Genomic DNA, 22,175 nt, shown 5'->3' on the forward strand with positions numbered 1-22,175 from the left:
AGTAGCATCAGCATCCTGTTTGCTAATTGGCATCTGCTTATCAGACCGTAACGAAACAGACAGTGGTTTATTATCTTAGTGTACATTTGGCCAACGATATAAACTACAAAAGTTCAATCTGGAAGAATCCTACATTAAAGAGATGCTACCTATAACCCTTAGGGCAGCAGTCTTAGTAGTCTTGTTAGTCACTTTCAGATACAATTTCTACAGTTTGGGAAATAAATTAACCATTACCTCCAAAGCTGCCTCAACATGTTTTCTACTGTAAGGAGAGGAAACAAACATTGAACTGAAAACTACACTGAAAATGGTAGAGAAGACTAAGGCAAAGGAAAGCATTACTAATTCCACTACAGACTTTCACCCCTCTTGCGTGGTGGGGAGTAAAGAGGTGATTTAAATAACAACGTTTTAGAACATAGTAAAAGCAGCAGCTCTTAAGTTGATCCCTGGTTTAGTATTTGTGTTACACAATCCTACACAGGTTGTTTGGGATTTTATTAAGGAAATGACAGGCCTATGCTCTTGGTTATCTGCTTTGCCAAACCACAATTCAACAAGTACTGGTGGTGTCTCTTCTTCTGTGCAGGTTACCAGAACAATCGTTTCTCTTCTGCTCTTTCCCAGGTGCGCCTCAGGAGGTACACTGCAGCGTGAAGGCCCCCGACATTTACCCACACAGTCTGAGCTCTGCGCCAGATGTGGCCCAGTCGTGACAACGCCTACAAGGAAAATACACAGCCAAAGAGTAGTGGTGGCTTCCAGACAAGAGCAAATTTGCTTTAAATTATTTTTTATTATTCTAAATCATATCTGAGCAAAATGTCAAATGACTCCTCAGGTCCAAAACTGTGTTTAAATGTTACTAATTATTGCTCTAGAAATAGATCACCTTCTGTCATAAAGACAGCTTTCAATCTTTCCTCAATATGTTTCCAACTGTAAGCAGGTTTGATTTTATTTCACAGAACATACCTTGGCAAAGCATTTCTTGTCCTGTGTAAGCAGCACAGCCCTGCCTGTCCCTGGTGTGCAGATCCGGCCCATCTCCATCAAGCACGCTGGATACAGATCCCAGTTCTTCTTCTTGGACCCAATTCTGCAACATAAATTAAGATTCCCTTTGTGATCACTGAAAAATAGTTAAGTGTTGTTGGTCTTTCACACATGGATTAGCTCATTCAGGACTATGTTTACTATGAATTTCAACCTCAATTTTTAATATAAAGTATATATAATACTTCTCAATTAGCTAAGTAACTAAGGAGGGAGAATCCTAACCCTGGACAGGCAAGCATATGCAGCAGCAGCAGCTCAGCACAGCACCTTTACCAGCAATACATCACCTCTTTCCAAACGGCATGTCTGACACAATGATGTCCACAGATCCAGTCCGCAAAGGGAGATTGCAAATATCCCACTGGATGATGTCTAAGGGTATGCCCGGGGAAGCACTGCTGCAAATGCAAGGATGGTTATCTCAGACACAGTTTATGGAGAGTATTTTTAAACTGAGGAGGTCTATAATGTGGGCAAAAAGAACAAACGGGAAAATACGAACAAGACAGTCAAATGCATGAATGCAAAATGGAATTCTCTGCACACAGTACTACAGGAAAACAAAAAACACTTCTTTCTTTGCACTTCTCACCTTTCTTTATTCTCGTTTTTCTTTAGTAAAGAACAGATGTTGTTTGCTGCTCTCTTTACAGCTTGGGGGTTGTTATCACCAGCAATGTGGTAGCAGCTAGGCCATTCCGTAGCTCCCTGGGGGGAAATATTGACAACAAGCAACACTAGCATCAAAACTGATGAATTTAAAACAAAACAAACAGGAGAATCACTCAAACATGACAGAATACAACAAAGCAACTGGAGGTGGATGTCAATGATTCTAAAATCCTGTACCTGTTACAGGTATTATGAACCTTAAAATTTTAAAGTACTTTCAGATTTAGTTTCTTCCTGCTACAGGTTTGGGAAGCAAAATAACATCCCTTACAAAAAGGGCACCTGTTTAAAAGCTGCTGAGACACTTCTGTAGTTCACTGCTCAGTTATTAACAAGGGAACTTAGAGGTATCATTCAGCTGCACATACTGTCATGTTTTATAAGTTATAAGATAAAGGAGTAATCACCTCTATTGGTATTGCACCTGTACCACACATAGGATCAATTATGATATCCGTTGGCTGTGGATCACAGAGCCTAAGGAACAGAGGAAAAGACGTGGTGAGAAAAGTCTTTAAAACATGAATTTCTGTAAGGAAGGAAAATGGGACTATTTTAATCACTCTGATTCCAACAAAAAAACCTCCTATGTGAATCCCCCCCCCTTCATTAATTAGCATTTTATAAACAGCAGTACAGGGAAATACTTTCAAGCATGGGATACAGAATTTTGTTGGCTAACACAGCAAATGTTTACTTTGCTTAGCTGGAGAACATCCACTGTCAATTACAAAGCACACTGCTTCAGCAACCATGCTTATTTTCTTCCTTTCTTTAAGAATTAACAGAAAAAGGTTTTTGAGGAAGGGGTGGGTGGACAAAGGATCTAATTTCCAAAACAAAATTACTTGTTAACTGAGAATGGTACAATACTATGTGATTGCACTGACCTAAGCATTCCATAAGCGAGAGTTGAACGCAGAGTTGTGGGTCCAAAATGTGTAATATTCCGTCTGTGAAGACTCTCTTCTGTTAATGCAATACCCACAACTACTTCATTATTGTGAATATTCAGAAGAACCTAGAGGAAAAAGCTTGAGCTAAATTTCACGAGCAAACAGAAGTTATCCATACTATGACTGGTAAATATGAGACTTCAAAGTGGCAATTTAAAAAACATGAACTACTTACAAAAGAGCACTCCTTGAAGAGAAGCAATGCACCGCTTTATGGCAACAACGGACAACATTCTGGAGAGCATTCACACATTCCCTCATTCACACAGAGCATTTTATACATGAGTTCAGAAACTGCTATAACCGTGATGCCGATTTTTTGACAGTTGTGTTTTATAAGTACAGGGGAGAAGTTGGGTCCTGCAAGTCACAGTGAAGCATCTGCAAAGCAGCAATCAAATCACATTTCTAGTCCCCTCCACTGTATTAACCTGGAAGGTGAAAAACTTGCTCTAGGGCAGCAGGCCACCTCTTCACATACCTGCAAGAAAACATTGGGGTTTCTGCCCCTCAAAAACAGTGGACCAGTTCTCACCTAACTTCTGCCTTCCCTATGAAAAGGAGCAGATACTGGACAGTTAATGTTAACCGTTTCTGCCCCCTCACCCATAAACTACAGCTTCCAGATAGTGCATCTTCTGTTAACTTACACCCATACGAAACAGCAGATTAAGGAAAGATTCATTGAGGGTGAAAGTAAAGCAGAAAGCACTTATGTTGTATTTAAATATGAGTAAGACTAAATACTAGAGGAGGAAGCAATACTAGGTACTGGAGCTTTTGCTGCAATTGAGGGAGAGGGGAAAGGTTTTGGGCACCAACTCGGGTGATGTGAATCAGCTAACTCAAGAAACCAGTAGCATTTGCAGAGCAAAAGAGGGACCCAAAGAGAGGACATGTGGGGGGGCACATTGGGCCAACAAAAGGGATCACTATGATGGATGGCCAAGGCAAGCGGTGGGATGTCAGGACACATGGGATGTGCCCATAAAATAAATGCCTCTGGGGGGGCCATGACTTCAGCATTTCAATTTTCAGTTCCAGAGTCATCTGGAGATCTCTGTGCATCAGAACTAAGAGATTTTACAACAGAAATGCAGGTATTTCCAAGGCACAACACTGTACCTCCACATCAAAATTAGTCATGTCAGCTTTCCACTGGAAGTGCTCCTGCACGGCTCCACCGAAGTCTCTCGCAGCCTCGTTTGAGGTAAAACTGTGCTTGTCTCCTGCTCTATTGCACGTCACACGGAACTTCAACATCTTCGCCTCTCCATTGCTCGTCCTGCTGTCACTGGCCTTGGTTTCAGTCCCATCACCTGCCTGCAAGTCATCTTTAGCATCTGACTGCTCGTTGTTACCCTCTTCCTCCTCTTCCTCATTTTGGGATGCCACTTCTGTTGTCTTTTCTGTATCCTGGCCATCAGCGGGTTCCACACCTGCAGTATCTTGGGCACAGTCCTCCTCTCTCTTGATGTCTTTTTGATCTGCTTCTTTCTCCTCTCCGTTGCTATTCAGCTTCTCTTTCCTCACAGTACTCTGCAGATTGTGTTTTTTGCGTTTTGTCTTTTTCTTTTTCAAGCTGTTGTTCAGCTCCCAAACTTTCAATGGATCAGTCCAGGGCAGCTTTTTAACCAAATCTTCCAAATCCTTTAGAGCATCTTCCTTTAACAGACAAAAAAGTTGTGCTTTGTAGTCATTCCATCCCTTCAAAAACTATCATTTCCCAAAGCCTCTCAAACTAGTTTCCTAACCATATGCCCACTACGTTTAAGTAAAGCTTATAGTGTTTTGTTCTACTTATGGTAGAATGCCACTGAATGACACAGAAGTCATAGTATTTAATTGTGTCTTGTCAAGTAGACACCTAACACTAAAATGACTGAAGTGATAATTCATTGTTCTGTGTCTGTGTGGCCTCCAAGCCTGACATTAGCTTTCACCCCAGATTTTGTCCATGCAACATATTTAACTGAAGAAATGACGTTAGACAACATGACCATGCTTTTGTTTGACAGATCAGCAAAGAGGAATCAGGATAATACCACAAATAACCCCTCAACTTGCTCATAAAACAGAATACTTTCTGCAACTAGTGCTACGTTAAAAACACACTACAAACCCCAGACCCAGCTGAGGGATGAGGAGTAACTCACCTTGGTTTCTTTAAACTGATAGTCTTTGAACTCTTGCACAACAACAAACAAGTTATCCACTGACCTTAGGCGATGGACCTGGAAGAAACGAGAAAGCGCGGAGCACATTACCGGCCAGGCCTGCGGAGGGGACGGTGCTCGCTGCCGTCAGCCAGGGGCCGTGCTCTCCCACTCCGCCTCGGGAGCGGGGGCCCGGCCGCTGCCCACCGCCACGGCCGCGGCACAACCGCCCCGGTACCGGCCGCGGCCCCGGCAGGGAGCGGACCTGCGGCAGGGCCTGGGCCGGGACCTCGAAGTAGATCTTGCCGCGGTCCCTGCTGATGCGGGAGGCCGAGCCCAGCTTCTCCTGCACCTCCTCGGCCGCCATCAGCTCGAAGCCGGTGGGCACGGTGGCGCCGATGACGGCCGCCAGCTCCGCGCCGTCCCCAGCCAGGCCTGCACCGGGATCCGGTGACCCCGCATGGCTGGCGGCCTCCGCCATGTCCCGGCGGGCAGCCCCAGACCCGGTGTGACCGGACACCGCTACAGCCCAACCGGCACCGCCACCGGCACACACAGCGCCACGCGCCGCCGGCCCCTTCCGCTTCCGGGCCGCGCACAGACCGACTAGCCGCGGGGCGACAGCGCCCCCTGCTGGCCGGAGGCTGCAGCACCGGGGCTGGGGGCGGTGAGCGGGGCGGAGGCAGCAGAGCGCTCTGTGTGCGGTGTCAGAGCATGGGTGGCACTGCCCCATTCCCCATGTTCTAAAGTACCGAATTCCCTGGATCCTCGGGATGCTGCTCTGGGAACGTGTCCTGCACCAGAACTGAGTTGTAATTAAGAACCTAACCGCTATATGGGTTTCTTTTAGGAGGCACAGAAAGAGAGACAGGCCACTGTAAATACCTTCATAACCATGGCTGCATCAGTGTGACAAAGTGTGAACTGTATGAAACTGAAGAAGCACTGTTTCCATCCTCCCCAAATCATAGAATCAATCAATCACAGATTGGTTTGTGTCCAAAGGGACCTTGAAGGTCATTGAGCTCCAGCCACCTGCCATGGGCATCTTCACCCATTCCCAGCGCTGGATTATAGATGTGAACCCAGCTTGCCCCTGCAGCTCTTCCTCCTCAGTGGCAGTGCTGGCACCAGCACTGTTTGGGTTTGGTTTCCCAAGTACGTTCTGATTCCGCTCTGGCATTTCAGTGACACGCAGGGTGCCTCGAGCACTGCTCTTGCCATTCAGCCTTCTGAAGCACTGCTTTGCTTTCGTATGTGTGTGAGTGTGTCTCGGAGAGGGAAGGTGTGGGGTTTATGCCATCAGTTTATTTTTAACTTGTGATTTGAGTCTGAAAATACAGAATTTAAACCATGGAATTTGGGTCATAAACACACTGCAGAGAGTTCCTGTGAAATGGGCTCTATGATGAGGACTTAAAAATAAGCTAAAGCACAGAAAACCACTGGCATATGCTTGCATCTTGTGATCTGTAGCTGGCACCCTGAGAGATCTCTCCAGTGCGGTGGCAGTTCCACAATTCTGGGTGCGATGGCACTGCATAAACTTATATCCCATGTAACTGTTGGAGCAGCCCCTGATGCTGCCCCTTTACTGCAGTGTTTACAAGGTGCAGATGAAGCTGGAGTGCTTTGCTAGCCAGGGGATCGGAGCATCCTGCTCCATGTCTGCAGCACCACACGGGCACACCAGCAGGCTGGGTCCTGGGGTGTGCGTCTTGCTGCTCACATCCATGCTAAGCAGGTTTTGCTCTATGCTGCAGCAATGCCTATAGCGAGGAAGAGCTTTGTGGATCAAGTGGGATGATGAGCTCGTACTGCTGAGCTGCTCTCAGCAGCAGACCTTTCAGCATGCTTTGGTGAAGGTATTTGCCAGGCACTTAAATTAATCCCATATGTCTGGTCTATCAGCAGCTCTGACCATTCCCAGCTGGTCTCAGATTGAAAGGTGAGAACCGGTAATGAGCCTGCCTTGCTTCAGCTCCTGAAATCTGTCCAAGCACCACTTGCAGAACCATTTCCTGGCAGTGGCCAGGTCCTGAAGATAGCTGTTTGTCTAATACCCATGTGAGACCCTTAGCATAATGCCCCACTTTGCTTGCAGCTTTCCTCCCAGAAACTCCTGATGTGCTCTGTGGATGTAGAGCTGAAACATCCTTCAGCTTAAACAGGGGGAGATGTCACCTTTGTGAATGACGGAGGCAAAACCACTCAGACCAGCTCTGCACAGCACCACGTGTGACAGTGGGAGTGAGGAGGATTTTTGCCTGAGGATTCAGGACGAACCCTCCTGTGTGGGAGGCACACTGACAGCGTTCTGTTCAGATCTGATCCTGAGAAGGGTCCCACACAGTGAATTAGAGGACAGGCCTCCCACACGATCTGGAGGGCGCAGAATCAGCCGTCTGTGTGTCCTTGGCTGCCACTGAAATCCATGTTATTTGTTGAACCCTTGGGAAAACATTGCAGTTGCTTTCAGTGGGAACGTGGTGATGCCCTGTGGGGATGGCACAGCAGCACTCTATGGGACAGAAAAGAGCTGACCTGGCAAAACCCAGAACAGTTTCCATGGAATCTAAGTACTTACATTCTCATTCCTTGATCAACCCTCAGTTATAGAAAGCTCCTGTATATTTCAAAGACTTCTTGAGTGACTGTGAGATGGCACTCTTTGTATTCCAACTGTGTATTATGTCATTTCTATCTCTTTCAATAAAACCAGACCATAGATATGTTGGTCATTGGGGCTGCATAAACAAATAAGCTGGGAGATAGTGTTGCAAATGTAGATTGTTGCCATGCTGTTCTGTGAGTAGTAGCATACACGTTCTCATTTATGCAAACAGCCAATGTGTTTTTTACATATAGATAATATCAGACATGTGTTTCGGTAGGAGAAAAAAGCAATAAACTGCCTTCAAGAGAAACCAGTTGTATTTTCATGCCCATTATGAACCCCTGTTCCCAGAGCCAAGAAATCAAACTGGCTCGCACCAGAGGAAACCTCCAGTTAAAGCAAGAAGGTACCTGTTGGGTAGATCTGTTAGGCTTCTTACAGACTGAAGCGGTTCCTGATGAGCTGGCAGCATCGATTTCACGGCTGGTTTAGTGCATACCTGAAGAGGAGCATTGCTGTCCATTTGTGTGGAAGGTTTTGTGCACTGGGTGAATTGGGTCTGTCCATTTGGAAGGTGTGCTTCAAACAGCTGAATCCCAGAGGACACGGTGGTTTTCTTCACTCTTGCTCTTCAGGGTTAATCAACAGAGTGATGGAAACAGCAACCATCCAACTAAAGAAAGTGTCCTAATATTATCCTGGAGTAAATTGTTTGTCTTATAATATTGGCATATAACTGAAGAACATTTACAGAAAACTTAATGTATTAAACCAAATAACTTATGCTGTAACTGGGACTATAGGATGAAGATAAAGAATAAACTGGATTTTGCATCATCAGGTACCTCAGAATAGGCATATGACTGTGCACAGAGCTCTGTGGTTAGTTTGCCACCGACTTGCTGTCTGACTTTGGCATAATTTGCAGGTTTGCTTTTAAGAAGCATGGTTTGGGTCTCTATGTGGTGAATTGGGGTTTTCTTTTCTTTTTTGTTACTAGCTTCCCCCATGAAATAAATTGGGGTTTCTGTCTTTTTTGGGTGTTTGGGTTTTCTTCTAGGTGACCTGTTGGGTAACTGGATCGATTCTTTCAGTTCAGACCTAAATAAGGTGACTCGGTAACAAACCATTCAGAAATGTTGTTTTCAAAAGATGTTGTTTGGCTAGAGATAGAGAAGCAAACAAACCAACAAACCTCCCAAGAACCTCAAACAGCCAAATCCTTTCCGTTCTCCAAAGCTCGGGTGCCACTTGGGTTGTTTGTGCACCACCATGCCCCTGTTTTGCAGGGATCAGAGTCTTCAGAAAGTCTCTGGAGTCTTTTGGTGAACAGCTCTGAATCTTAGAAGCGAAAATCAAGCAAATGAATGCTTGTTGGCCCTAGGGCAGCATGAGAAGGATGCACTGCGCTGGGACAAGGTGCACTGCAGCAAGTCAGATTGCAGCAAAACCTATGGGGCAGGGGGAGTTGTTAGCATGGACTGTGGGGGATTGAAATGCCCGTGTGTTTGCAAACCGCTGTCAGTCAGACAGCCTGTGAGAGCAGCTTCCCTCTGTGCTGCTGGTGAGGGGCTGGCACACTTCCATTTGGAACTGCAATGCCTTCCAGTGAGGCAGAGCCAGCTCTTGCGAGCAGGAGCACTGGGCAGTGAGGCAGGCAGTGGGATGCTCTGGGGCATCAAGACCTGGTGGCTCTTCCTACTGGCAGAGCTGTGGGCTGGGGGCAGAAGCCATTCCCTAGCAGTTTTCTTCATCAAGTTACTTCATTTTTCTTAAGTATTACTATTTCCTATATGGGAGAGAAAGGTAATATAGTGTAGTGTTTGGGGATCTGCAGCTGAAGTATAAGGTCATGTTATTTTAAACCCCAGAGAACAGAAGAGGGGTGAATTGGCAACTTAATGGTTACTGAATGGCAGAGAGTTCATATTTATGGTAGCACTGGTGAGCCCTGTGCCTTGCTCAGAAGAGGTGTGAACTGAAGCTGGTGGGTGATAACCCAAGCCAAATAGTTAACAACTTAAAATGAGAAATTGCATAGCAAACCCTTATTACTGGAGGCATTTTGTTAACAAGGGGTTAACAGAGGGGTCCCACCTTTCCCGTCCCCAGCAGGTTTTGCACATGAACAAATAAGCCTCAATTGGCAGCCTCTGTATGGGCAGCATGTTGGTTGCAGAGCTGTGTGCAGATGAGTGATAAGGCCATAAAAGAACAACAAGCTCATACTATAAAATGTAGAAGATGTGCTTAAAATATGAGACTGATGAAGCCATTCAGTGCTGGATCGTGCACACCTCTGCCTGAGAAACCCAGGTTTGTCCTCTATGAGGTGTGCTGAATGAAAACTCAGCTGAGGGAGCATCATCTAGCAAGAAATGTGATGTGCACCCAGAACTTCACACCACCAACAGTTCCATGAAAGCAGTGAAAGGTGTTCAATGTTCTTGCTTGACTTGGACTAGAATAAATGAAATTAACTTCTTGGATTGGTTTCATTAATTTGGTGGGGCATAAACAGATTTAGAGACAGCAAGTTTTGTCTACACCTGCCTTGCCTGGACAAACAGCTTATATTGAGTTAATTTCAGAGTTGTAGAATGAATTTGGTGTGAACGGGTGTGATTTGTCCTGCAGTGACAAGGATGTGTTGTATAAATCCCATCCAGCACTTGGTTTTGCAAAGGTTGAAGGTCTCTGAGCAAGGAAATCTGTTTTCTTCTAACCCGGTCCCTCAACACACAGCTGCAAAGCCTGTGACTCTCAAGACATACCTGAGGAGGACCCTGGTCTTCATGAGGAGAACAGCACAAGTGGGGCTCCTCAGAGCACCCACTTTTATGAGAAAGCATAAAGGAGTGCTGGGATCCCTAAATATTCCAGGCCGTCATGGGAAAGCTGGAGGATAGGAACATTTAATATCCATGACACATCACCTTAAGAACTTCACATCAAAGAAAACCTTGAAAGTGAGACAGTTGATATTTTTCAGTGTCTGGAATTCACTACAGACCATCTCAACTGTCACTTTGGACTGAAAAACATCATAATTAATTCAAATTAAACATCACAATCCAAATCCTTGGCATCTTCTCGCAGTGGAGTCCCATGTAAGCTGCCACATGTCACTCAGATGTGTCAACCGTTCAGTCAGGCAGAAGCATGTCTACATCAGTGATGTGCAGTTGGTGCTTCCCTGATGTCTCTCATCCAAGGATGACCTGGGTTTGTGTTGTAGCAGCAGCATGTGTTGGGTCTGGCAGAGCAATATGGGTGTAGCTCAGTTTTCATGGTCTCTGACTTCATCTGTCCCAGTGTCCATTGTAATCTTGGGAGCTGTTGGGAAGGATGAAGTGGTCAGGGTTTTCAGGATACTGCCTGCAGATAGCCTGAAATGCCTGGTGGAAAACACAAGAATGGTTCCAGATACACTTCATTAGCGGAGGAGCTGTTGCCTTCACTCGTTTAGTTGAGGTGGTTTGTGGCGACTTGATGAGTTCAACTTCAGGACCAACAGAGTTGATTGCCTGAAATGTCCTTGAATGGAGAGAAGCATTTCAGCCACCCTTCTCCTAGTAACTCAGTGCTGCATGACACCTGTTTGTTTTGAATGTATACATTTCCAGCTGTCTCTGTCCTTGCATTAGCATGTCACACTGCAGGACAGAGGAGCGTTATCTATTGGTTGTCACAAGACATTTTAGATCCAAATATGTGAACGGCAAAAACACAGTTCCATGCATTTTCTTGTGGATATGAAGAAAATCGCATGTCTGTGTAAGAATTATGTGCTTTCTATATTCTGCTTATTTAGCCATAGCTTCTTTTAAATACATATGAAAACAGTAGAGTGAATTAATTTCTGGGATAACCTCCCTGCCTTTACTAGATACATATGAAGCTCATCTCAAGGTAATCCTGGGTTCACTGTGATAATCAAAATCTGAAGGAACTCAAGAAACAGTAATGTTGTACTCTGTTTATATCTCTTCCTACATTCATAGCGAATTTCCCCTCTGGTTAGCTATCTGAGATCTCCGTACCAGAGATCGTATCAACTTACCCTTGGTGAAAACCAATGCACTGCAGACCACCAATGAAGCCCTGTATACAGGTCTTGCACATGGGCAGGAAATCACTGCACTGTGTGTGTGGTTGTTAAGAGAAATGCCAACAAAGTGAATATTTGCATGATGCTGAGTGTTACTAAAAATGGGTTCCCGAGGTATTCCAGACTGGTGCAGATTTTTATAGACCATTGCTCCATTTAACAGTTAGAGGGTAAAAAGGAGGGGTGCTTGAAAAGCTGTAGCCAGAGGGTTGCCCAGGGAGGTTGTGAATGCTCCATCCCTGGCAGTGTTCAAGACCAGGTTGGATGAAGCCTTGAGTGACATGGTTTAGTGTGAGGTGTCCCTGCCCATGGCAGAGGTGTTGGAACTAGATGATCTTGAGGTCCTTTCTAATCCTAACTATTCTATGATTCTATGATTCCTGAATCTGTTCATCAGTTCATGCCCAAGCACTGGGAGCATTCTCAGACATGACCTTCTCTTTTCCCAACGTGCCCATGGGAACTCATCCAGAGATACCAATCTCTTTCTTAAATCAAAGCGTCCTCCTCCTGATCCCTTCCCAAAAGAAAGGTACTGCAACCTTCTGTGGTTAGCTTTATGGGTTCTCTTTTGTCTTGTCAATTGGATGGAGGGAGAGGATCCATCAGAGCTCCTCTTCCACATGACCTAGAGAAGAAGACTTCCCTGTGGGTGTCCTAGCCCTTTGTTCCAGCTCTGTGTGGGTTAAGTCTCTGCTGTTGTAGTCACTTGTCCCCTGTCAGTACTTACTGGACCATTGCCTGGTCTAGGAGCTGAGGTGCTTCCTGAGACAAAGCTGACCAGGATTCCAGCTCCGCTTCTGAACCTGGCAGGGCAAGGAGATGTAATCCAGGTAGTGGGTGTAGTGAAGGCCATTTTTCCAGAGGAAAAGATAATTTGTCTTACATGCCAGGGGCCAGGTGGTGAATTTCAAGTTGGACACAATAAGTATTTAACTGCTTTAGAGTTTGACCCATACCTCCCTTCTCCACATTTCCTGCTGGCTAGATTAGGTTTAGATGGCTTTCTGGATCCCTTGCTGAGTATTTAACCATTCATCTCCATTATGGCACTATGAAGGAACTGTCTGCATGCCCTGGTCAGTACTGTGGACCTCCTGGCAGCAAAACACTGCCCACTTACTCTCCACCCCATAATAACACAAGCTACTTTAAGCCCAAATCCCAGTGCTTTTCAGAGCGTTGAGCTGCAGTGTGATTACACACTGTAAGTGGAGCCTAGCCTCCTACACCACTTAGACATACTTGGAAATATTATCCTCTCTGTTGCAGTGTTCCACCTCTAACATGTCTCAAGTAGTTATGAGAAATTCAATGAAATGATGAGGTGTGCAAATGCTGTGGTAAATAAATAAACACCCAATGAGGAAAAGAGCAAAAAGTGTTTGAAACATACCAGGTATGTTCCCATGTTTGAAGCCTGAGTAGCCTAGAGATGCCAGATGCCCTGATAACACTGAGCAAGCCAACTGGTATCCACCCATGGGTGCCACTTAGGGCAAAGCAGCTGTGGGTGTCTCCTGTAAACATCTACAGTTTCCATGTGCCCGACCTTTCTGTGCAGTCTGAAGCTAAAAGCAAATCACTGGCACCTCACTGGACACCTGGAGTGTTTAAGTGAGGTTGTGCTCTTGCAGAGCCTTACATCAAACCCTGGTGGGGTCTGTCCTTCCCAGCAGAGGTGTGCCCTGAGGGGAGGCAGAGCAGGGTGACACTGTGTGGGGTGTGACATCCCAAGAGGTACCAGAGCCTGTATGAACCCATCCCTGGAACTCGCGCTGGAGCAGTGGTGGTGGCACTTCCCTGTGCTCCATGAGCTGGTCTTCCATGGAAGCTCAGAAATCACACTAATGCAACAGCCATGAGGTGGTACTTGCTGCACTTACTCATCACTAAAAATCTCCTGATTAGCACGGGAAGAGCCCATTGAGATGAATTCAACTCTGACAGGAGGAAAGATATTTCCTGCTTCCCTTGGGGAGAATTGCACAAGCTGGTAATAGGACTGGATTTAGTTAGAGCAGGCTTGTTTTGTTGGGAATGGAGAGCAAAACAAGGCCAGTTAGGGAGCAAATTTCAGAAATTAAATGGGATATTACCAGTGGTTTCAAATGTAATTTAATAGGGTTTTTTTTTCCTAAAATGTTTAATGCCAGACGTTGTATCCCACTTCCCAGCGGTTTTTCCTTTCTTGCTGTGTAGGCAGCAGCCTCCATGCTCTCTCCATAAACCTGTGACCTGAGGAAAGATCTGAGCTGCTCCAGCTTTTGGTTTATGGGCTCAGTCCTTAACAAACACAAGAGTTTAGCAGAACTTGGAGAGTATGAGTCTGATTTCCAGCCCTACCAAACCCGTCTCTTGAGCACGTGCAGCTGTTGGCCTCAGAGAGGTGATTTTCAGGAACAGGGAGCAGTCTGTGGCTTCAGGTTCGTTCCCTTGAAGCTGTGTGTTATCCCACAAAGGGCTGCCTCAGCTCCAGAGGTGCTTTGTAAAAATACACTCATGTTTTAACAGCTTGAAGCTATTAAGTAGGTGGTGTGAGCTGGGCTTTCATTGTTTTAAAGCAACACCTACATTGGGCCATTGCTAAATCAGAAACTGGCACAGCCTGCTCCTCATCAAACCACCTAACTGGGACTCCTGCTACCGAGCTGGAAGGTAGGTTTTGACTTAGCCTAATGCCAGAAGGACATTAGTGCCTGGATGTGAGGCAACAGGTTCTTCCAGTTTATGTCCTGACAGAATAGATCCCACAGCCACTTATTGTTATTGGGATCCCTAGTGACCCTGTGAATGAGAACTGTGGGATCCTTTTTACAACAATCACGTTCCTTCACTGCTGAGATGAGATGTTGGTATGTTTTACAACTGTGTGGGTTTGGCACATGACATTAAAACCAGTGTAAGATGCTTTGAGCTTCAGCTTTAAGGACAGAGCCATTTTCATGCCTTCTGGTCAGGTCTGTCACATAAAGCTTCACTCAATAACTCCTGCATCCAGTTTGCCAATGCCAAAGGTTGGGAAAATGAACTTTACATAAAACCATCAACTTGTAGAGAACCCTTAACGTGAAAGTTACACTGCTCCCATGGTTAATTACTCTTACTGCCTTTTTTACAAGGAACCAGTATCTTGGAGGTTTGCTATATACTGTCCCTGCCTGGTGTAACTTTCTAAAGCTTTGGAGCTCTTTCTCATATCTTGCAGGGTAGAGTCCAAGTTGTCTCCTTGAGAAGTGAAATCAAAAGTGTTCTCATCCAGTATGAAAACGCTGTGAGCAGCATAGGAAGCTTTTCAGTGCAAACAGCATGTAAAGGTGTGGGGCTCTTTTCTTCTGTAACCTCTTGAAGAAAGTACTGCTCTCAGGGGACTCTGGGCAATAGCTTTACCATTTCCTCTTCAGATATCACTCTTGCTGTGTGCTTTTTGGTTCTGTTTTTACTCCCTCTTCTGCATTACTTCACTGCTACTCAGAAAGGTGCCATGGATTTATTACAGAAGTGAGGGTTAAGTACTGGGATTTGTTCCAGTCTTTGTCTCTGGAATGGTTTTAGTACACTTTTATAGCATACCATCTCTGTTTGAGCTGAGGATAAACAGGCACCTATTTTGTCTATTCTTCTAACCTCTCCTTGCCTTTTTCTCAGTCCCCTACTCTTAAACCACTCCTCAATAAAGAGGCTGCCCAGCAGCTTGTGCTGCACTGTGTTCCACCGGCTTTGTGTTCCTAACCCGTGACCCACAGGCGCAATCTGAACTCCAGAACACATTATTTTGGCCTGAAGTCTGTTCCTGGCTCTTCCATCCCAGGGGTGTTTTGGCTGCTCAGTGATCCCAGAGCAGGAGCCCTGTGTTACGTGATAAGAAATGGGAATGCTGATCACACAACAGAGCAGGCTTTGTGCGCTCCTAGGGCTGTTGTGGTGTAACCCTGTGATGAGGGCACTGTCCTTGTCTGTCACATGGTAGGCACGTGAAAATCGTGTGGCAGGGCATGGGCTGTCTTGTACAGGCACCAGCTACAGAGTGTGTGTGCCCTAGCATGGGTGCAGGGTGAGGATGCATGTGCACAGTTACTCTAGTCATCTGTGTAATAACCCAGTGTGGTCTGCATCATCCTCCATCCACATTATGTGGCATCCCAGAATCACACCCTCCTGCCTTGCTGGTTCTGTTCACTGTTTTCATCAACAGTTAGGATGACAGAGTACAGAAAAGGCTTGATTACATCTGCAGCAGCATCAGAGGAGAGGATTAGGATTTGAAATGAACTGAACCCCAGAATGCTGGTCAGCAGTGATGAGCGCAAGGTGTGCTGCTCTTGAGCAAGGAAATAGAGCTGCAGCCCTGGCAAGCCAGCACTGCTAGCGTGGATGTGTTGGGAGGAACCTGGGGACTCAGGTGGGTGTGAGCTTGTGTCATGCTGCGATGATGAACAGGAGGGTATGACCTGCAAGCAGAGGATACAGTCTGCCTGCTCTACTGGCTCTAATGGGTCTCCTCTGTTTCTAGTCTTGAGCACTGCACTTCCAAAACCTGGGGAGTATTCAAAAGGGGAATGGAGCACAGTCTGAAAAGCATGACTTCTGAGAGAATTTAACCAACTCAAACTGTCCTTTCTTAACCAAAATGGGTGAAGTGTGTGCAAGGGTAATGCATCTTTAAAATACCATAAAGCTAAGAGCAAAGGAGCAATCGTTTGCCTTTGTCCATAGCACAAAGGTCAAAAGATTATTTCCTTTAAACTGCAGCTATAAATACTGAGATTAAGTGCCAGAGGTTTGTTCCCCACTCTTAACCATGCTAAGGCTAAAGGAGCATGGGACTGGGGAGACTTTCCTGACAGGTGGGTATCTAAACTCCTCTTGCTGACACAGGACCTGTGAAGCAGGAGGTCCCTACTAGTCCCGTTCCTCATTCTTCATTCAGAATTCTTAATTCTTTGTCATCATGCAGACGTGGGGGATAATCCTGTGGACCCACAATCTGCATCATCACATTTTCTGTTACACCTGACATGTCAGATTAGCTCCTCACAGAGTCCAAAAGGATACTGATGCTATGAGAATATAAAGCTTCTGTGAGACACCATGGATACTGATGAACATCTTCATAGTTTGCGTTTGTGCTTTCCTGATACATTTCATGTGAAGCCTTGTTTTCCTGACAACCAATTTATTAGTGAGTAAATTGAGGCTTGCATATTAAAAACCTTGCCAAGTATCACTTAGGGGCCAGAAGAGAGTCTATTAGAATTATAAAGTTGATTTAGCTATCTTATAAAATCACTGTAATTATTCTCTAGGATGGAATCTTACAAGATCTATAATACTGAAATATCAAGAGAGTTTGATTAATTTATCTTCTGTTAAATTCTCTGTGACTCTACTATGGGGATGCAAGGATTTGTAAGACTCCTACCTGTTCTGATGTCTGTTGTGTTAAATCATACATCCAAACAATGTATTGGATGCTCATCAATCCTGCTGTCCCTGATATTTTGAGCTGAGAAAAATCAGTTTCAGCCTCTTATCTATAAATCCAGGCTGTGGTATTGAAAGTGGTAGCATGTATGAGCTCAGTCCTCTTTCTTTCTCTGAAGTCATTGTTATAAGCAGCTGTCAGTAACACTGTCCATAAGTAAAACTGTTGTTTCAGACCTTCACTTAAAGCTAGGCAATTGCTTCCAGTTCATCATTAGTCATTTCTGTGCTAAAGCAAAACTGTTCTAGTGCATTTTAAATAGACTACACTGTCATTTGAGGTGATGTTTGTATGGAGAATTAATGAGCACCACGCACTATGTATAGCAGTGTGTGTGGTGCAGTTCGTCTGTTGGCTTTGCTCAGAAATCACAACTTCTTCAGCAGGAGAAACTTGGTGAAAATTGAGTGACCTTGTAACAATGAGTCTGCTGAGAACTATCTTAGCTTGCATATAACCTGCATAGGCACTGCAGCTGAATACAACTGTGAGCAGTTCAGCCTCATTCTAAACTGATTTCTTCAAGTATTTCCTATGTAGAAGTTTTAAATGACATTGCTAAATGGAAATCCTTCTGTTAAGAATATTTGAAAGGAGACAGGCACATGCTTGTACACTTACAAGGCCTTTTGGGGAGCTTTGGTTTTGGGGTTTTAGTTTTTAAAATCTATGAAACTGATCTACTAGTAAAAGTTAATTCTATTTTAAACCAAAGTGCTCTGAAGTGGGAAGCCTGCACTGTCTTTTAACATACGAAACAGACAGTTTGGTCGCCTACTTGAGTTCTATTTTGCACAAAAATGTAGCTTTGGAAACACATCCGTGTGCTTTTGATTTCATAGAGTAGAAGAGCGGCTCAGAAGTGACTGTAACGGGGCTTGCATTGACAGGAAGCTGGTCATACTGTGAGTCATTGTGAAAGGGGGTTTCTGTGAATGAAATGACTGAATGCGTGTCTGTGTAACACAGAGAAAGAAATGATACAACATGGGCAGTGCAAGAGCTATCTAAATCTGTGCCTGTTAGTGGCACAGTACTTCATTCAGTCCAGTGGACTCTGCCCATTTGCTAACAGTTTGCTCATCTCTAAGAGCACAAGATGGTGCCAATCAGAAACCTCATTTGGAAAGGTGTATTTCAACAGAAAATATCATCTGGATGGCGAGAGGTCTGAATGCTGCAGGTGTGTGAAATGGAAAGCAACCACGATGAGAAAAGCGTGTGGTGAAGGCTCACATGCGAGCCACATCACCTCTGCATTCACTTGGCATTCCTTTGTGCTTTGGGATTGCTGGGTGAAAAGAATCATGTCTTTACAGGTAATTTCTCAAGGTAGTTGTACATGAAGAACAGTGAAAGCAGTGTCATGAATCAGGTGATGCTTCCATCTGTGCTTCACTGTTTCTTAAAAACAAATTGCTATGTGCAGAGAACACTTGTCTCCTGCACATGGAAGGACAATTGGAAGACAGTCAGAAGTGGAAAACCATCTGTGTGCCTCCACCTCGCTAGGAAATGTGAGGCAGAAGAAAGGCATGCTGGGTTCAGAGGACTCAGAAAACCTCTGTTCTGCAGCTAGGCACAATACAAAGGAGCTGGTAAGAGATGTGGCTGTGTGAGTGGTGCCAGACTCCGGGACAATGCTGAAAACACTCTTTCAAAAGTGTTCAGTACCTTTACTCCCATTTTACAGAGGGAAAACAGGGAAATGACTGTTAAAAAAAGGAAAAGAAGCTGTGATTTCTTTCTTGCCTAAAAAAACCCCAAACCACCACCCACACATGTGAATGGTTTTGGAGTCTGCTGTGTTTGTGCTGAGTTTGAACATGTCTGTTACAGTGGGATTCCTGTTCTCAACCGCTGCTTCTACAGTGACACAGGGACTCCTCAACTGTTCTCTCTGCTTGTGTTTTGTATTAACTGCTTTGAATTACCGCTATATAAAAGCTGGCTTAAACAAATTAACCCCCCCCAGAAAGTGCTGAGACCTGGATTGTCTCCTCTTAAGCATTTGACAGTAAATGGAGAGGACAGCTCATTGGAGAGCAGGGCACCAGGGATGGTTGCTGTTCAACCTCCTTGGGGCACCGGGATGTGTGAGCTGCAGCGCGGGCTCAGGATGTGCTGGCAGATGGGAGCTGCCCGCAAGGCCCAGCTGGAAAGCTCTGGGAGCAGAATCTGTGCCTCTTTTCCCCTCCCATTCCCTCTCCACCGTGTTTATTCTCCCCACTGGCAGCTGCCGCTTGAATCTGTAGCTTGACTCGTTGCACGTGCCTTGCCACTGGGATCTTCTCTACTTCCCTGTGGGCAGAGGGACCTTTGCATCAGTCTTGGCTGTGTTTAATACTGGTATTGGGTGTTGCAATGTGGTCCCCTTCGCTTTTGGAAGTGCACAGGGAGCATCATGATGAGAAACAGCAATGTGTAAGCATTTTGTACTGTCTGCTCTTCTGCCAAAGGCAGCAGTTCCTCTGGTCCCCAGTACTTGCACAGTTCACACAGTGACTTGTGCAGGGTGATATGTGCTTTATGTTCCTGGAAGGACAGACCTTCCTCTTCTAGGAAAAGAACTAATCCTGATTAATGTGTACGCTTACTGCTACACCTTCATCCTAAATCAGTTTGAAAAGATGATGTAAGCACGATGAAAACTCAGATTTGATAATGAAGTTTCCATTCCAAACCTGCAGTCACCATCGGGGTCTCATGAATCAACACTGATCTGTAGGAATTCGTCATGTATTTATGTGCTCCTTTAAGCCAGAAACAAACCCCTTGCATGTTCTGGTTTATGGATGAACCCTTCAGTATTACTGCTTGTGATGAATGTTCTTTTTAAGCAGATGTCTGAGTGATTACTTAACAAATTCAATGTCACCACATTTTTAAGAGGCTAAGGCGAGATGCCTTCTGAGTTAGATATTACTGAACTCAATGTGTGAAATCAGCTGCAGGGAATCCAGACTTCAGTTGAGCCCCAGCTATCTGGCATTGAATTATGAAGGTATTTTGAAGTGAAACGGGAGAAGTTGTGCAACTCCACAGGGAGAAGGGTCTGAAGCAAACTCCAGGTTTAAATTCCCTGGAATTTGGTGTTTTGTTTGTCCTATATCCATGACTACATAGCTGCTGGAAGCAGACTTTTTTCATCAAGTGTGGCTCACATGGAACACTTGCAGTCGTCACAGTAATTCCTGGTCTGTTGGTCTCCTGGGCTGTGGACACCAGTCCTCTGGCCAGGCCTCCTTGCTTTCTAATGCTGCCCCACCAGTGTGCCTCACCCTGTGCTTGGGGGAATCTCTTCAGCACAAGGCAGTGATTTGTCTTAGTGCTACAAAACAGTGAAGCCAGAGAATCAAGACTTGTTAGTTTGGAATTCTGAAATGTGATGGATCATCAGACTCATTTCACAGGGCTGGAGGATGACCCTTTTGGAGTAATGAGTCCAATATGCTGAGGATACAGGTCACTCACCCAGATTCCTTTCTGTAAGATTTTGTTTTGGAGGATGCAGAACCCCTCCATCAAGTTACCCCTGTCACCACGTGTGTTCATTGCTTTTGTGGTTTGCTTTGGTACCAAACTACACTTGTGATGTGTTTTGTATGTTTTACTTGACGTATGTGGGATAGCTTTAGAGGACCAACTTTCCTGCATCTTGGTGAAGACAGCAGGGCAAAACCACCTGCAACATTACTCTACGGTGTGTTGGATGTGGCTCCTGAATGGGAATGAAAAGTGGTGTTCCATCAGTTGTGAGTTATTGTGTGAAAGTGGAAGTGAACTTCAGGAAGGCACCAGACTTGCTGAATTTGTGGCTTTCCTTGCCTGGTGATTCCCCAGTGCTTTCACATTGTCAGAGAGCATGGAGGTGTCAGTCACTACCTCTGCTGACCTGGTTCTCCTTTTATTAACCTGGATGCTCTGTGAACTGGAGTTGGTTTGGATGAGAAGTGACAGCTGAGGGAACAGGAGCAACAACTCTTCCCCCATGTTCAAACCTGAACCACATTACACAGCAAGCCATTTGTGGATTAGGGGCATTTAATTTTGTGTAGGATGTGTTAGAGCAGAAATCTCATAGTGCTGACGCAGAGATTTTTAGCATTGTAAAGGCCTTGCAGTCGAAGGGCTGCAGTGTTTCGCATCCTGTTCCTCTGTGGGCTGGCTCCAGTTTGCTGCTTATGAAACAAGTGACATTGCTGGGTGATTTTGTCAGGAAATGGTGCTCCCTCTGTGCTGGCCCAGGTCTGTGCGCATACAGCATATTCTGTATTAGGCTGCAGCAGCTCTGGTGCTGGTGTCAGCTCAATTTCCTCCTCTTAACTGCACGCCAAGGGCTAGATGCCAAAAGCTGGCGATGAAACAGCTCTGGGAAGAACCTAGACCAGGAGCAAAGGAGGACGTGGGGAGGATGCCAAGGCTTACAGAAGCAAGAGACAGCAACTGCCAGGATGGCGACTGAGAAAGGACCCAGCACCGTTTTCCTTGGTCCAGTAGAGAGGGAAGGAGCTGTTAATGCTACAGACAACTTTTAGTCTTTATTTGCTGCAAGTATTTCTGGGCTGTGTGCGTGTTTACCTGGGAAAAGCCCAACCAAAACCCCAGACGGAACCCCTATGAAAACACCCTGCTCCACACATACTTTTAAGAGGAAAGAGACTGGGAAGATGAGCAGATACGAAAGTGTTGGTGGTGCAGTTCAGTGACTATAGAAGGGGTCTGTGTGTTTGTGAGGATATGGTGACATCCCACATAGCTCAGTCCTACTGCATGGGAGCAGGAGGCTTGAGACTCATTTGTGAAGGAAGAAGTGGTGGTTGAGCAGGTCCTCAGCCCATGGCAGGAAAAGAGCCATAGAAGTAGGTCTTTTTTTTTGGTTATTTGAGAAACAATGAGTTTGTGAGAGGATGGCAAAACCATCCTGAGTGCAGGTAAATCAGCACCTTGTGACAAGAAAGAAGTGTGGGCTTATATGTACAACCTGGTTGACTTTTGATGTGTCATGCAGAAAGTCATACTGCATGCACTGGAAAATCACGAGTCCTTAAAAACCATGATGCTTCCCTTAGTGTAACAGCATTGCAATTAAAACGATGGCAGCTCAAGACACTAC

The 22,175-nt window shown here is 45.3% G+C and overlaps 1 protein-coding gene across 2 annotated transcripts; it reads right to left on the bottom strand.

Moving 5' to 3' along the window:
• Nucleotides 1-32: 32 nt before the first annotated feature.
• THUMPD3 (THUMP domain containing 3) lies at nucleotides 33-5,428 on the bottom strand. 2 transcript variants are annotated; one of them, XM_034066391.1, is made up of 9 exons: nucleotides 5,112-5,428; nucleotides 4,847-4,924; nucleotides 3,816-4,355; nucleotides 2,625-2,755; nucleotides 2,142-2,211; nucleotides 1,655-1,770; nucleotides 1,350-1,457; nucleotides 979-1,102; nucleotides 33-725 (listed from the first exon to the last, which is right to left on the bottom strand). In XM_034066391.1, exons 1-9 carry the CDS (start codon nucleotides 5,325-5,327, stop codon nucleotides 594-596), a joined length of 1,515 nt encoding a protein of 504 aa, XP_033922282.1. In that variant the 5' UTR covers nucleotides 5,328-5,428; the 3' UTR covers nucleotides 33-593. The 2 variants fall into 2 exon arrangements, with proteins under 2 accessions (XP_033922282.1, XP_033922281.1); XM_034066390.1 differs by having other exon boundaries at nucleotides 1,350-1,460.
• Nucleotides 5,429-22,175: the final 16,747 nt, after the last annotated feature.

This window comes from Melopsittacus undulatus, chromosome 9 (assembly GCF_012275295.1).
Source record: "Melopsittacus undulatus isolate bMelUnd1 chromosome 9, bMelUnd1.mat.Z, whole genome shotgun sequence".
Taxonomy (NCBI): Eukaryota; Metazoa; Chordata; class Aves; order Psittaciformes; family Psittaculidae; genus Melopsittacus; species Melopsittacus undulatus.

Coding starts and splice junctions, on each gene's coding strand:
- THUMPD3 (XM_034066390.1), bottom strand. CDS start 5,327: ATGGCGGAGGCCGCCAGCCATGCGGGGTCACCGGATCCCGGTGCAGGC. Junction 1,103..1,349: donor GACATGCCGTTTGGAAAGAG/GTGATGTATTGC, acceptor TTTATGTTGCAG/AATTGGGTCCAAGAAGAAGA. Junction 726..978: donor ACAAGAAATGCTTTGCCAAG/GTATGTTCTGTG, acceptor TTTTCCTTGTAG/GCGTTGTCACGACTGGGCCA.